This window comes from Mesoplodon mirus (genome assembly GCF_964341445.2).
Source record: "Mesoplodon mirus genome assembly, chromosome: 4".
In the NCBI taxonomy this organism is placed as follows: domain Eukaryota; kingdom Metazoa; phylum Chordata; class Mammalia; order Artiodactyla; family Ziphiidae; genus Mesoplodon; species Mesoplodon mirus.
In genome coordinates, this window is record NC_138979.1 from 102,618,051 (window position 1) to 102,634,809 (window position 16,759).

The 16,759-nt window shown below is 38.5% G+C and overlaps 1 protein-coding gene across 2 annotated transcripts in view; it reads left to right on the forward strand.

Annotated features, from left to right (window-relative positions):
- The window catches only part of UBR1 (ubiquitin protein ligase E3 component n-recognin 1), a 165,911-nt gene that overhangs the window by 122,429 nt on the left and 26,723 nt on the right, over positions 1-16,759 (forward strand). For both annotated transcript variants that reach the window (XM_082619146.1, XM_082619147.1), the window contains exons 34-37: positions 523-616; positions 1,678-1,826; positions 6,449-6,504; positions 7,980-8,076. In XM_082619146.1, the coding sequence (XP_082475272.1) occupies positions 523-616; positions 1,678-1,826; positions 6,449-6,504; positions 7,980-8,076 (396 nt within the window). The remainder of the gene's footprint in view (positions 1-522; positions 617-1,677; positions 1,827-6,448; positions 6,505-7,979; positions 8,077-16,759) is intronic.

Below are 16,759 nucleotides of genomic sequence, written 5' to 3' on the forward strand. Positions count from 1 at the left end.
AAAACAAGTCATTTCACATACGGGAATAACAATTCTAATTTGATAAGGAAATGGAGCCACAAAGAGGTTTAGTACTTACCCAAGGTCTTAGTAACAGTCACTGGCAGAGCTAGGATTCATACCCAGGCAGCTTGGCTCCAGATCCTTGTTCTTATTCACTAACGCATGCTGCCTTACTAATAGAATACTATGCATTCGCTAGAAATAGAAATATAGAGGGTCAGTTACTGATGTGGAAGACATTTATGATCTATTAGTGAGAAAACAAGATACAGAACAGTACTAGAGATGTTGTCCTTTTTAAAAAAAAATCTACACATGTAACATTTATATGGAGAACAGAAGAATATCACCCTAATGCCATCTGGTTATCTAGGTGGAGAAATTGTGAATGATTATTTATTGCTTAGTAACATTTTCTAAGTTTTCTAAAATGATCATATATAATTTACAAAAGCTAGAAAAGTGTGTGTCAGGCTAAACTCCTGTGATTTTTCTTTCTTTTTCCTTTTAATTTGTAAGGAGAAAAGCCAACAATTCCAGTCTTGTTTGATCAAGGAATGGGTGATTCCACTTTTGAGTTCCATTCTATTCTGAGTTTTGGAGTTCAGTCTTCGTAAGTATCTAAACAAGAGAAGTTTGTAAGTGGTTGTGAAAATAAGAGTGAAGAACAGTTCTTCTTTCCTTCCTTCTTGCTTTATTTGTAAAAATTGTTTTCTTTATCCCATTTTTATCTTGTTGCTTTCTCCCTAGAATTTTATTTGTACTAATAAAATTAAGTGGTTTGAGATATTAGAGTAATACGTATTTAATATGTATTAGGGTGAACCATGCCTATAATTAACTGTTTTTGACCAACAAAAATACTATTTTTATATAATCCAACCTACAAGAAGAACAGAATTTAAGAGACTTAAGTTAAAATCACATCTGACTTGCTCTGTGACTTCTGAAAAGTCTCAGGTCACTCCAACCCTACCACAATTCATTTTCTTGTTTGTAAGATTGAGACAGTGGTCTCCTAACTTACCTCATAAGGTTAATGGAAAGATATTTATGTGAAGGCACTTTGAAAAATATAATATATCCAAATCATATTACTAGCTAATGAATATTATCTGAGGTACATTTTTCTAGTTGTGATCCTTGTTTACATTTTGTATCCCATTGCTACTGAAAATATTTGTTACTTGCAACAAATAGAAGTTCAGGAAACCGGAAGTAATCATTGCCAGTACATGTATTATTACATACACACACAGACATAAACACACCCCTATCAGCACAGAAGTACTTCTTGGTCCCTTATCCATACACTAAAACTTACGTCAGATCTGTTTCCTCTGAGTTTTAATCCTCTCTCCAATCTGTTCCTTAATTTGGACCTGGACCCTTTCTGCTGTGAACATTTACTGCGTCTTTTGTAAGAAGTTATCTGGGTCATTACCGGTTTGTTAGAGACATTTTTCTACCTGTAGGAGCTACAGTTCTGCTTTTCCCATTTTTTCTTAAGGAATAAATCTTCTTCAGCAGCTCTTATCTCTAATTTGACAAAGGGTAGCTTACTTTGTCAAAAGGAGTTAAATTCTTGCTTTGGTACTTAATTGGACTTCTCAGTAGGTAGCCCCTTTTACTAGACCATTATATCAATATAAATTTTTCTTGTTTTATTTTTAGGATAAAATATTCTAATAGCATCAAGGAAATGGTCCTTCTCTTTGCCACAACAATTTATAGAATTGGATTGAAAGTGCCTCCTGATGAAATGGATCCTCGAATCCCCATGATGACCTGGAGCACATGTGCTTTCACTATCCAGGCAATTGGTAAAGCCTATAAGAGAACTAGTTTGGAGCTTTATAGAAACAGAATTAACATTGATTGACCAAAAGTTATTCCTTTTTTTCCCTGATGGCTTGGAATACTTTGACTTGTTTAAGGACTCTTGGTATATCAGTAGATTAGGTGACATGATGCCATTTAGCCTTAGAATATTTTGTATTAATCTCTTTTAACTACAAAAATGAGCATATAAACTAAAAATACTTGAAAGGGACAGCATGAAGCAAGCTATATTCGAAATAGTCAAAATATATATTATTCGAAATAATATATAATATATATATATAATATATGTAATATAATATTACAACACTGGAAGATCAGAGAAAAACAAAGGAAGAAGAATCAACCCAGAAATGTCCAGTATTTTTATTTCTTTTACACTTTACACTTTGAGATAAAAAGAAAGGTAAACCAAAGTCATCTAAAAAATTACCAGGAGGGCTTCCCTGGTGGCGCAGTGGTTGAGAGCCTGCCTGCCGATGCAGGTGACACGGGTTTGTACCCCGGTCTGGGAAGATCCCACGTGCCGCGGAGCGGCTGGACCCGTGAGCCTTGGCCGCTAAGCCTGAGCGTCCGGAGCCTGTGCTCCGCAACGGGAGAGGCCACAACAGAGAGAGGCCCGCGTACCACAAAAAAAAAAAAAAAAAAAATTATCAGGAAAGAGAAAGGAAGACTGAGGTGGTCAGGAGAGACAGATTAGCAGCAAGAAACCTACCAAGTCTGAAGGGAAGCCCACTGTCAAGTTCTCTGCCATGTTGAAAGCTTCTTAGGGAAGAGTGTAGCTATCAAATCAACATGTTGTGCACCAGTGGTCCCCAACCTTTTTGGCACCAGGGACCAGTTTCACGGAAGACAGTTCTTCTGCGTGCTGGTGGCGGGGGGTGGGAGAGTGGTTCAGGTGGTAATGCAGGCGATGGGGAGCGGCAGATGAAGCTTCGCTCACTCGCTGCTTAGCTCCTGCCGTGCGGCCCGGTTCCTACCAGGCCACTGACCAATATCAGTCCGCAACCTGGGGGTTGGGGACCCCTGTTGTACACCTTAAACTTACACAGTGTTATATATCTCATTAAAGCCGGGGATAGTGAAGCAGTGAAGAATTGCTTAGATTTTTAAATTAGTATATTTGCTCATGACAGTCACAAGATAGAGTACTACATGAAAAAGAGTTAAGAACTGTATTTCTTTCATGTCATCTTTATCCAAGCCAGTTTCAGACTCATTTTCCAGTTTTTCTGGTAGTTGTTTTTAATGGTTCTACCACATTTTCTTCATTTAAATATAGTTTTGTAATAAGACACTATTTCATGATTTGAAGTAACTAGCATGAAGCCGCTTTTTTTTTTTTTTTTTTTTTTTTTTTTTGCGGTACGCGGGCCTCTCACTGTTGTGGCCTCTCCCGTTGTGGAGCACAGGCTCCGGATGCGCAGGCTCAGCGGCCATGGCTCACAGGCCCAGCCGCTCCATGGCATGTGGGATCCTCCCGGACTGGGGCACGAACCTGTGTCCCCTGCATCGACAGGCGGACTCTCAACCACTGCGCCACCAGGGAAGCCTGCCGCTTCTTTTTTTAAAATAAATTTATTTATTTACATTTTATTTTTGGCTGTGTTGGGTCTTCGTTGCTGCGCACAGGCTTTCTCTAGTTGCAGCGAGTGGGTGCTACTCTTCGTTGTGGTGCACGGGCTTCTCATTGCAGTGGCTTCTCGTTGTGGAGCATGGGCTCTAGGTGTGCGGGCTTCAGTAATTGTGGCTCGTGGGCTCTAGAGCGCAGGCTCAGTAGTTGTGGCGCATGGACTTAGTTGCTTTGCAGCATGTAGGATCTACCAGGGCTCGAACCCATGTCCCTTACATTGGCAGGCAGATTCTTAACCACTGCGCCACCAGGGAAGTCCAAAGCCACTTATTTCACAGAGCTTTCCTGGATATCAGCATCAGTCTCTGTGAACCGATTTTAGAAGTTATTTCCAAACCTGTCAAACTTAAATTGTGGGTAAAAAATAAATACACAGGTTTATATTTACTATGATTAAATAAAATGAGAAAAGGAAAAGATGAGGTTTAAATAGAATCTGAACAATATGGTATGAAATGTAAAGCATTCTTTTGGAGTCATGATCTACTAAATATCTTCAGATTTCCAATGAAGGTACTTTTACACTTTACTATTTTGGGAACACAAGCATTAGGAATTGGAAATTTATGTTTAGGCATTGAACATTTTAAAAAGTGACAGTTTTGTTATAGAGTAGATGAGAAATTCATTGGAGAATAGGACTGAATCTTCGTATGTGTTTCTGTAACATAGTAATTCGAATCTATTTGATTAATAGAGTGTTATATAGTTTTCACTCTAGGGCTTTTTCCACGCAGTGGATATAATGCTGTACTTTATTCCGACTACATAAACAGCTAACTTATCTCACTCCCTGTGGGTGTGGAGAGACATATACAGGATGTACAGTTATGAAAAATAGTTGAGGAATCAAAACAGAGGGTCTGACAAAGAGAATGGAAGAAGACAAATATTGTCAATCAGTCACTTTGTGAATAACATATCTATGCCACATAACAAGAGGGAGCCCTTCTGAGATAAAGGCACTAATCTCTGAAGAATTTAGTACTTCCTCACTCAGATTATTTAACAAAACTTCTTCCCAAGCAATACCCAGGAAATAAAGTTTTGTTTAATGACTAATTCCAAAGTCCATAAAATGTCAGTTCAGGAATTGTTTCAAAACCAATAGGGTAGGGGCTTTCCCTGGTGGCGCAGTGGTTGAGAATCTGCCTGCCAATGCAAGGGACACGGGTTTGAGCCCTGGTCTGGGAAGATCCCACATGCCGCTGAGCAACTAGGCCCGTGAGCCACAATTACTGAGCCTGCGTGTCTGGAGCCTGTGCTCCGCAACAAGAGAGGCCACGATAGTGAGAGGCCTGCACACCGCGATGAAGAGTGGCCCCTGCTTGCCACAACTAGAGAAAGCCCTCGCACAGAAACGAAGACCCAACACAGGCATAAATAAATAAATAAATAAATAAAATTTAAAAAAAACCAATAGGGTGGTTATATGATCCACACATCCTCCAAATTTTAAAAATGTATGTATAAATCATGTGATATTCATTTTAATATAAAATTTACAAATATAAAATCAGTACTGAACTGAAAAGATATATTAATAGATTTTAGACTTGCTCAAGTGACTTTTGTAACACAATATATAATATTCAGTTAAACATCTGGTATCTAATGGTAAAAAAAACTACCAGCAAATTGAGGTTACGTTTAGAATTAAACATGGTGATACTTGATTTAGTTAATACTGACCTTTTAACTATCTCATTTAGTGTTTAATGGTGTCTAGATCAGCCAAAATTTTGTCCGTTTTTAGCCAGTTCTGTTTTTCTATTTTTTCTGCTTTCTTCAAAGCTAGAATAAGAAAAAATACATGATAAAAAAAATGCAAAAAGAAAATAGGAAATAAGCCTTCCACCCTCACAGATGTGTTTGCTGCCAAGGATCAGTGAAAATAAGAAAAATTTAGTAATAAATACCCTAGCCAACAAGGCAAATATATTTCTGAACCCATGCTTTTTTGGTATTTTCATTTTCATCTTTTTATCATATAAATCTAATTGTTTTTTAATAGTACCTAAAAGAGCAATAAGGTTACTTACATCTGTCTTATGTATTATTTTTTAACAAAATAGGTGTTAGTATATTTTTAAAATTACTTATTTAAAACATTTTTGCAGAGAAGGACAAATACTGTATGTTTTTATTTATATGTGCTATCTAAAATATAAAACAAATGAACAAATATAGCAAACAGACTCACAGATACAAAGGACAAACTAGTGGTTACCAGAGGGGAGAGGGGTAGGGGTAGGGGCAAAATAGGTGAAGGAGATTAAGAGGTACAAACTACTAGGTACAAAATAAATGTTACAAGGAAGTAATACAAAGCACAGGAATATAGTCAGTATTTTATAATAACTTTGTATGGAGTATAATCTGTAAAAATATCAAATTACTATACACCTGAACTTAATATAATATTGTAAGTCAACTATACTTCAATTAAAGAAAAAAATTTTTTTGCGTAGAAATTTTTTTTTTAAAGGAGGATAAATGAACCAGAATGCTTTGTTTTTCCCAGGTATTCTTTATTGATTGCTGCAGGGACTTTATTATTTGTAGTAGCTATTTGTGAATGATCTACATTTGCCTCTGTAGTATTCTCTCACTCAAAAGTTTGGAAATTTGAGGGACTTCCCTGGTGGTCCAGTGGTTAAGACTCCATGCTCCCAATGCAGGGGCCCGGGTTTGACCTGGTGCCGCATGCCACAACTAAAAGAGCCCACATGCAGCAAAGAAGATCCCGTGTGCCGCAACTAAGACTCGGCGCAGTGAAATAAAAAAATATTTTTTTAAATTTGGGGGGGGAATTTTGGCATAGACTTAAACATGAAATTTTGAAGGGGAAAAGTGCAAAGCATCTGGTCAAAAATAAGATTAGTTAAAGAACATCTGATAGACAGAAACCAAGTATACAGTTGTAGCAGTATTCAGAATTTATCATTTTTGTTTTTCTTACTCTTTGAGAAAACCTCTTGGGAGATGAAGGAAAACCTTTGTTTGGAGCACTTCAAAATAGACAGGTATGTGTATTCCAACAGGGTACGTGTAACTCATGGTATGCTTGTTTAGGGAGTCCACAGTAAATTTATCATTTAAAAAAATCTTTATTCACTCCTTTTTCTGTAAAAGTTAGCAGAATTCTGTTAAAAAAAAAAAGCTGGGCCTCCCTGGTGGCGCAGTGGTTGAGAGTCCGCCTGCCGATGCAGGGGATACGGGTTCGTGCCCCGGTCTGGGAGGATCCCATATGCCGCGGAGCGGCTGGGCCTGTGAGCCATGGCCGCTGGGCCTGCGCATCCGGAGCCTGTGCTCCGCGATGGGAGAGGCCACAACAGTGAGAGGCCCGCATACCGCAAAAAAAAAAAAAAAAAAAAGCTACTTCAGTCTCATAGGAGACTGAAAGGCCAACATTATACACTTTGGAGAGTTTTCTCAATCTTGGTGGTTAAATGTAATTCACAGAAAGATTTCTGATACTTGGTTACTTTTTCTCCCTTTCTCTGTTTATTTCCAAATCAGAACCCTAGCGTCTCCTACATTTTTCCTTCTCACTAATTTTGCGCCATCATGTAATATTAGGTATTAATGCTGGCTTAGCTCTAGATAACTCATCATACTGAATTCAAGAATAAAACTAAACCATGACTCCTTGATGGGCAGATCCTGACTCTATAACTATACTCCTGCCTCAGGCCCAAGCCTCATAACATTGGGGACCCTGAAAAATGGTACTTAAGAAATGTGCTCAGGGGCTTCCCTGGTGGCGCAGTGGTTGAGAGTCTGCCTGCCGATGCAGGGGACATGGGTTTGTGCCCCGGTCCGGGAAGATTCCACATGCCGCAGAGCGGCTGGGCCCGTGAGCCATGGCCGCTGAGCCTGCGCGTCCGGAGCCTGTGCTCCGCAACGGGAGAGGCCACAACAGTGAGAGGCCCGTGTACTGAAAAAAAAAAAAAAAGAAAGAAATGTGCTCAGTAGCCCTGTGAAAACAAACTGGGCAACAGGATTCCCTAGACCACCTACCTCCTAGCCATTTCTCTCTTATTATCTGATAGCTGACACAGGGGACTTGGAGTCCACGATGTGCTTCCCTATAGTTCCCATCCTTCCATCTGGGAAGCAGAAGATCTGTTCCCTGAATTCAGTGATTTTCTGCCATCATTTTAGAATTTCTATAAATATGTTTATTTACACAGGCCTCAATAGAATAATTTAGGCCAGACATTTAAGAGAATGACTCTGGGAGAAATGAGTACTTAAATGAGAATTGAGGTGATTATATCTTTAATAGCTCTTTGTCATGGGAAAATCTATTAAAAAAATTCGGTGAAGTCATAAAACTTTTCAGAAGTATTAAAAATATTGTAACTAAATTTGCAAGAATGTAAAGTATATAGTAAGTCTGCACTAATTCTTGCAGACTGGGATTGGTTTTTACATTGAATGACTTAGGTCTTTTGTCTTCCCTTATCTTTTTATCTTCCCCTCTCTTACAATCTAGCATAATGGTCTGAAAGCATTAATGCAGTTTGCCATTGCACAAAGGATTACCTGTTCTCAGGTCCTGATACAGAAACATCTGATTCGTCTTCTATCAGGTAGAGTCTTCTCTGAATTATTATTATTATGTTATTTATGTGTCTTTTCCCATTGCATTTCTGACAGTGTATTTTATTAGGAAACAACACACTGCACTAATTTTGGATACTCATTACCACAGCCTTACAAAAGAAAAAACAAAAAGAAAACAGAACACATGGCTTCCCCTTTAATACCTGCAATCTTATTTTTAAAACCAAGTGTTTTCAAATGTTGCCAACGTGTATCGGTTATACCCACCTAGGGGCTTTTTTGAACCAACATCCACAATCACTAACATCTTGTATCTCAGTCTGGTTAGAAAAGGGAGCAGTGATGTGGCTAGATCATTTAAAAAGATGTTTAGTTTTGCTGGTGTGTATCAAAGTCATATAAAAATAATAGAAGTGCTAAGTGTGGTAATCTCAGACTGTAGGTCCATGCATGCCCTTTTCTTTGAGAGACAGGCTATAACAGCTGAGTTGGGGTTTTTTTTTTTAGATTCTAACAAGCTAGAAATTAAGCCCATATGGTACTCAATATAAAAACAAAAAGAGGGATTAGAGGATATACAGTAGTAGAATGATTTGGCTTTCATTTTGGTTGTCTGCATTTCCATTTAGGTATTTGTACTACAGGAGCTCCTTTGCATCTAAATAGGTCAGGCTTAAAAAAGACTGTTTTTATAGTCTTTTTATTTGTAAATTCAAATATGTCACAGGTAAAGAGGTTTAAGCTTGCACTTCCTAGGTATGTTTCTACCAAATAAGAGAGTCATTGAGTCTTTTTAAGCTTTAAAGCCAGGCATAGTGTTTTTCTAGCTGATCTAACAGGCTTTATTCCCCAAAATTGACCAGTTACTTTACCTTGAAAGTCTGTTGAAACAGGTCGCCTTCCTCCTTGTTGATTCCCACAGGCTTCTTAGGGAGCTCATCCTGGGCAGCTTTCTGTCACTCTAATGACATGGGGGTTCCATGGCTCCATCCAAATCTGCCACCTAAATTTCATTAGAACTTTTACCATGCCAAGTTTTATATCTTCAAGTTAATTTCCAGCTATCTCCTGAATTAATCTTATGCTAATAGGAATCTAATATTAATGCTGTTCCCTAGCTACACACTTAAATTTTTTCTGTTTTTTCATTTACTTTTTCTCTTATTGGTCAGTTGCACAGGCCCAGAATTTTGCACGTGTTACACGTGCTTCTTGTTCTTAGGACCTCTTACTATTGTTAACAGTTTATCCTATTTGCACAGTAATATTTTGGTTTTGTTTTTTAATTTTTTGGTATCTCTTTTCATTTCAGTTATAATTTGTATACCTTGTTTTACCAGCACTTCCAAATAGTTTCCCTGCTTTTACATTCATCACACGTTATGGGATTTATAATGTTTAAAACACCTCAAAATAAGCACCAAACAAGGAGACTATTTAACATCATGACAGATAGCAGAAACTGAAATAATAGTGCATAATCTCTAATTGGCAGTAACTAATAGAATTGTTGTGCTTTTGCTCTGTAATGTAGCTTTGTGCCTTTATGTAAAAGTTTGGTATGTGAAAATTTATTAGCAGGAACATCTTTATTTGCAAGGTGTTAGGGCTATAAACTCTGTATAGAGGTATAAGATATGGTCCCTGCCATTTGTAAGGCTTATGATTAAATTAAAGAAGCAGAACCTCTGTGAAAACTCACATTATAATGTAGCCAAATGCCAGATGTATGGTAAGAATACATGCTTCAAGAATTGAGACAGGAAGGGATCACTGTGGGGCTCTGCTCTTTTTTTTCTCTAACAGGGTCCATAAAGATAAGTTGAGAGGAACAGAGACAGCATTCTAAGCCCAGGGCACAATTTAAACAGAGATTGAGGAGGTAGGAAAGCATGTGATATGTTCAACTTAGGCAAGTTTGATAGGAGTAGTGGCACCTATAAATAGATAGAGAAGCATGAAGTTGTTTTGATAAAAATAGAGGATCTTAAATGCCCCAATGAGAAGTTTGAGCTTTATTCTTCAGGTTATTGGGAATTTTTGAAACATTTTGAGCAATAATATTCTAAAGTTAATTTGATACTGCATAGGTTGGATTGGAAAAAGGAAAAATTAAAGGTAACATGCATCTGCATGTAGTAGCATAAATTAGGGAGGGAATTGTGATGGGTAGAGGCAAGATTTTGAATTAAAATGAGTAACTAGATTATTGAGAGAAATAGGGAAGTCCAGAAAGTCCACAATAGAGAGCTGTTTTGTGTGAAAGGTGATGAATAATGTTGTAACATGTTGATTCTGCAGTAGCAACAGGACATACAATGCTCACTGCCATGTATGTGCCAGGCATTGTACAAGGATCTTTTTATATAATCATGTCTTCAAACTGCCATTCTTCAAGGAAATTATCATTTTCCTGATTTACAGATGAAGAAACTGAGGCACAGAGAAGTTATGTGACTTGACCGAGGTCATAAAAAGAGGCAGAACTAATATTTGAATCCAAGCCTGACCATAAAACCTATGCTCTTCCTGCTATATCACATAAGTTTTGCTGAGATATTTAATTGAGCATAAATGGAATATTTATTTATTTATTTATAGCTATTTAGCTATTAACATAGCTAGTTAATGGCAGAGCCCTGTTATCACTTTGGTTTTTTTTGTTGTTGTTGTTTTTTTCTGATTTTTTTTATTTTTTGCTTTATAACAAATTTAATCACTTATACATATACATATGTTCCCATATCCCCTCCCTTTTGCGTCTCCCTCCCACCCTCCCTATCCCACCCCTCCAGGCGGTCACAAAGCACCGAGCTGATCTCCCTGTGCTATGCGGCTGCTTCCCACTAGCTATCTACCTTACGTTTGGTAGTGTATATATGTCCATGCCGCTCTTTCACTTTGTCACAGCTTACCCTTCCCCCTCCCCATATCCTCAAGTCCATTCTCTAGTAGGTCTGTGTCTTTATTCCTGTCTTACCCCTATGTTCTTCATGACATTTTTTTTCTTAAATTCCATATATATGTGTCAGCATACAGTATTTGTCTTTCTCTTTCTGACTTACTTCACTCTGTATGACAGACTCTAAGTCCATCCACCTCATTACAAATAGCTCAATTTCATTTCTTTTTACGGCTGAGTAATATTCCATTGTGTATATGTGCCACATCTTCTTTACCCATTCATCCGATGATGGACACTTAGGTTGTTTCCATCTCCGGGCTATTGTAAATAGGGCTGCTATGAACATTTTGGTACATGTCTCTTTTTGAATTATGGTTTTCTCAGGGTATATTCCCAGTAGTGGGATTGCTGGGTCATATGGTAGTTCTATTTGTAGTTTTTTAAGGAACCTCCATACCGTTCTCCATAGTGGCTGTACCAATTCACATTCCCACCAGCAGTGCAAGAGTGTTCCCTTTTTTCCACACCCTCTCCAGCATTTATTGTTTCTAGATTTTTTGATCATGGCCATTCTGACTGGTGTGAGATGATATCTCATTGTAGTTTTGATGTGCATTTCTCTAATGAGTAAAGATGTTGAGCATCCTTTCATGTGTTTGTTGGCAGTCTGTATATCTTCTGTGGAGAAATGTCTATTTAGGTCTTCTGCCCATTTTTGGATTGGGTTGTTTGTTTTTTTGTTATTGAGCTGCATGAGCTGCTTATAAATTTTGGAGATTAATCCTTTGTCAGTTGCTTCATTTGCAAATATTTTCTCCCATTCTGAGGGTTCTCTTTTGGTCTTGTTTATGGTTTCCTTTGCTGTGCAAAAGCTTTTAAGTTTCATTAGGTCCCATGTGTTTATTTTTGTCTTTATTTCCATTTCTCTAGGAGGTGGGTCAAAAAGGATCTTGCTGTGATTTATGTCATAGAGTGTTCTGCCTATGTTTTCCTCTAAGAGTTTGATAGTGTCTGGCCTTACATTTAGGTCTTTAATCCATTTTGAGCTTATTTTTGTGTATGGTGTTAGGGAGTGATCTAATCTCATACTTTTACATGTCCCTATCCAGTTTTCCCAGCACCGCTTATTGAAGAGACTGTCCTTTCTCCACTGTACATTCCTGCCTCCTTTATCAAAGATAAGGTGACCATATGTGCTTGGGTTTATCTCTGGGCTTTCTATCCTGTTCCATTGATCTATCTTTCTGTTTTTGTGCCAGTACCATACTGTCTTGATTACTGTAGCTTTGTAGTATAGTCTGAAGTCAGGGAGCCTGATTCCTCCAGCTCCATTTTTCGTTCTCAAGATTGCTTTGGCTATTCGGGGTCTTTTGTGTTTCCAAACAAATTGTGAAATTTTTTGTTCTAGTTCTGTGAAAAATGCCAGTGGTAGTTTGATAGGGATTGCATTGAATCTGTAGATTGCTTTGGGTAGTAGAGTCATCACAATAGTGATTCTTCCAATCCAGGAGCATGGTATATCTCTCCACCTATTTGTATCATCTTTAATTTCTTTCATCAGTGTCTTATAATTTTCTGCATACAGGTCTTTTGTCTCCTTAGGTAGGTTTATTCCTAGATATTTTATTCTTTTTGTTGCAATGGTAAATGGGAGTGTTTTCTTGATTTCATTTTCAGATTTTTCATCATTAGTGTACAGGAATGCCAGAGATTTCTGTGCATTAATTTTGTATCCTGCAACTTTACCAAATTCACTGATTAGCTCTAGTAGTTTTCTGGTAGCATCTTTAGGATTCTCCATGTATAGTATCATGTCATCTGTGAACAGTGACAGCTTTACTTCTTCTTTGCCAATTTGGATTCCTTTTATTTCCTTTTCTTCTCTGATTGCTGTGGCTAAAACTTCCAAAACTAGGTTGAATAAGAGTGGTGAGAGTGGGCAACCTTGTCTTGTTCCTGATCTTAGTGGAAATGGTTTCAGTTTTTCACCATTGAGGACGATGCTGGCTGTGGGTTTGTCATATATGGCCTTTATTATGTTGAGGAAAGTTCCCTCTATGCCTACTTTCTGCAGGGTTTTTATCATAAATGGGTGTTGAATTTTGTCGAAAGCTTTCTCTGCATCTATTGAGATGATCATATGGTTTTTCTCCTTCAATTTGTTAATATGGTGTATCACATTGATTGATTTGCGTATATTGAAGAATCCTTGCATTCCTGGAATAAACCCCACTTGATCATGGTGTATGATCCTTTTAATGTGCTGTTGGATTCTGTTTGCTAGTATTTTGTTGAGGATTTTTGCATCTATGTTCATCAGTGATATTGGCCTGTAGTTTTCTTTCTTTGTCACATCCTTGTCTGGTTTTGGTATCAAGGTGATGGTGGCCTCGTAGAATGAGTTTGGGAGTGTTCCTCCCTCTGCTATATTTTGAAAGAGTTTGAGAAGGATAGGTGTTAGCTCTTCTCTAAATGCTTGATAGAATTCACCTGTGAAGCCATCTGGTCCTGGGCTTCTGTTTGTTGGAAGATTTTTTATCACAGTTTCAATTTCAGTGCTTGTGATTGGTCTATTCATATTTTCTATTTCTTCCTGATTCAGTCTTGGCAGGTTGTGCATTTCTAAGAATTTGTCCATTTCTTCCAGGTTGTCCATTTTATTGGCATAGAGTTGCTTATAGTAATCTCTCATGATCTTTTGTATTTCTGCAGTGTCAGTTGTTACTTCTCCTTTTTCATTTCTAATTCTATTGATTTGAGTCTTCTCCCTTTTTTTCTTGATGAGTCTGGCTAATGGTTTATCAATTTTGTTTATCTTCTCAAAGAACCAGCTTTTAGTTTTATTGATCTTTGCTATCGTTTCCTTCATTTCTTTTTCATTTATTTCTGATCTGATTTTTATGATTTCTTTCCTTCTGCTAACTTTGGGATGTTTTTGTTCTTCTTTCTCTAATTGCTTTAGGTGCAGGGTCAGGTTGTTTACTCGAAATGTTTCCTGTTTCTTAAGGTGGGATTGTATTGCTATAAACTTCCCTCTTAGAACTGCTTTTGCTGCATCCCATAGGTTTTGGATCGTTGTGTCTCCATTGTCATTTGTTTCTAGGTATTTTTTTATTTCCTCTTTGCTTTCTTCAGTGATCACTTCGTTATTAAGTAGTGTATTGTTTAGCCTCCATGTGTTTGTATTTTTTACAGCTCTTTTCCTGTAATTGATATCTAGTCTCATAGCATTGTGGTCGGAAAAGATACTTGATACAATTTCAGTTTTCTTAAATTTACCAAGGCTTGATTTGTGACCCAAGATATGATCTATCCTGGAGAATGTTCCATGAGCACTTGAGAAAAATGTGTATTCTGTTGTTTTTGGATGGAATGTCCTATAAATATCAACTAAGTCCATCTTGTTTAATGTATCATTTAAAGCTTGTGTTTCCTTATTGATTTTCATTTTGGATGATCTGTCCATTGGTGAAAGTGGGGTGTTAAAGTCCCCTACTATGATTGTGTTACTGTCGATTTCTCCTTTTATGGCTGTTAGTATTTGCCTTATGTATTGAGGTGCTCTTATGTTGGGTGCATAAATATTTACAATTGTTATATCTTCTTCTTGGATCGATCCCTTGATCATTATGTAGTGTCCTTCTTTGTCTCTTCTAGTAGTCTTTATTTTAAAGTCTATTTTGTCTGATATGAGAATTGCTACTCCAGCTTTCTTTTGGTTTCCATTTGCATGGAATATCTTTTTCCATCCCCTTACTTTCAGTCTGTATGTGTCTCTAGGTCTGAAGTGGGTCTCTTGTAGACAGCATATATATGGGTCTTGTTTTTGTATCCATTCAGCCACTCTGTGTCTTTTGGTGGGTGCATTTAGTCCATTTACATTTAAGGTAATTATCGATATGTATGTTCCTATTCCCATTTTCTTAATTGTTTTGGGTTCGTTATTGTAGGTCTTTTCCTTCTCTTGTGTTTCTTGCCTAGAGAAGTTCCTTTAGCATTTGTTGTAAAGCTGGTTTGGTGGTGCTGAACTCTCTCAGCTTTTGCTTGTCTGTAAAGGTTTTAATTTCTCCATCAAATCTGAATGAGATCCTTGCTGGGTAGAGTAATCTTGGTTGCAGGTTTTTCTCCTTCATCACTTTAATTATGTCCTGCCACTCCCTTCTGGCTTGTAGAGTTTCTTCTGAGAGATCAGCTGTTAACATTATGGGGATTCCCTTGTGTGTTATTTGTTGTTTTTGCCTTGCTGCTTTTAATATGATTTCTTTGTGTTTAATTTTTGACAGTTTGATTAATATGTGTCTTGGCATATTTCTCCTTGGATTTATTCTGTGTGGGACTCTCTGTGCCTCCTGGACTTGATTAACTATTTCCTTTCCCATATTAGGGAAGTTTTCAACTATAATCTCTTCAAATATTTTCTCAGTCCCTTTCTTTTTCTCTTCTTCTTCTGGAACCCCTATAATTCGAATGTTGGTGCGTTTAATGTTGTCCCAGAGGTCTCTGAGACTGTCCTCTGTTCTTTTCATTCTTTTTTCTTTATTTTGCTCTGCAGCAGTTATTTCCACTGTTTTATCTTCCACCTCACTTATCCGTTCTTCTGCCTCAGTTATTCTGCTATTGATCCCATCTAGAGTATTTTTTATTTCATGTATTGTGTTTTTAATCGATGCTTGATTCATCTTTAGTTCTTCTAGGTCCTTGTTAACTGTTTCTTGCATTTTGTCTATTCTATTTCCAAGATTTTGGATCTGGGAAATAGAATCTTGGATCATCTTTACCATCATTATTCTGAATTCTTTTTCAGGTAGACTGCCTATTACCTCTTCATTTGTTAGGTCTGGTAGGTTTTTATCTTGCTCCTTCTCCTGCTGTGTGTTTTTCTGTCTTCTCATTTTGCTTATGTTACTGTGTTTGGGGTCTCCTTTTTGCAGGCTGCAGATTCGTAGTTCCTGTTGTTTTTGGTGTCTGTCCCTAGTGGCTAAGGTTGGTTTAGTGGGTTGTGTAGGCTTCCTGGTGGAGGGGACTAGTGCCTGTGTTCTGGTGGATGAGGCTGGATCTTGTCTTTCTGGTGGGCAGGTCCACGTCTGGTGGTGTGTTTTGGGGTGTCTGCGGACTTTTTATGATTTTAGGCCACCTCTCTGCTAATGGGTGGCGTTGTGTTCCTGTCTTGCTAGTTGTTTGGCCTAGGGTGTCCAGCACTGTAGCTTGCTGGTCGTTGAGTGAAGCTGGGTCTTGGTGTTGAGATGGAGATCTCTGGAAGATTTTCGCCGTTTGATATTATGTGGAGCTGGGAGGTCTCTTGTGTACCAGTGTCCTGAAGTTGGCTCTCCCACCTCAGAGGCACAGCACTGACTCCTGGCTCCTCAATTTGGGATGATTTGTTGTCTATTCATGTATTCCACAGATGCAGGGTACATCAAGTTGATTGTGGAGCTTTAATCCGCTGCTTCTGAGGCTGCTGGGAGAGGTTTCCCTTTCCCTTCTTTGTTCTCACAGCTCCTGGGTCTCAGCTTTGGATTTGGCCCCGCCTCTGCGTGTAGGTCGCCGGAGGGCGTCTGTTCTTCGCTCAGACAGGACAGGGTTAAAGGAGTAGCCTCTTCGGGGACTCTGGCTCACTCAGGCCGGGCGGGAGGGAGGGGCACGGAGTGCAGGGCGAGCCTGCAGCGGCAGAGGCCGGCGTGACGTTGCACCAGCCCGAGGCGCGCCGTGCGTTCTCCCAGGGAAGCCGCCCCTGGATCCCGGGACCCCGGCAGTGGCGGGCTGCACAGGCTCCCGGAAGGGCGGTGTGGACAGTGACCTGCGCT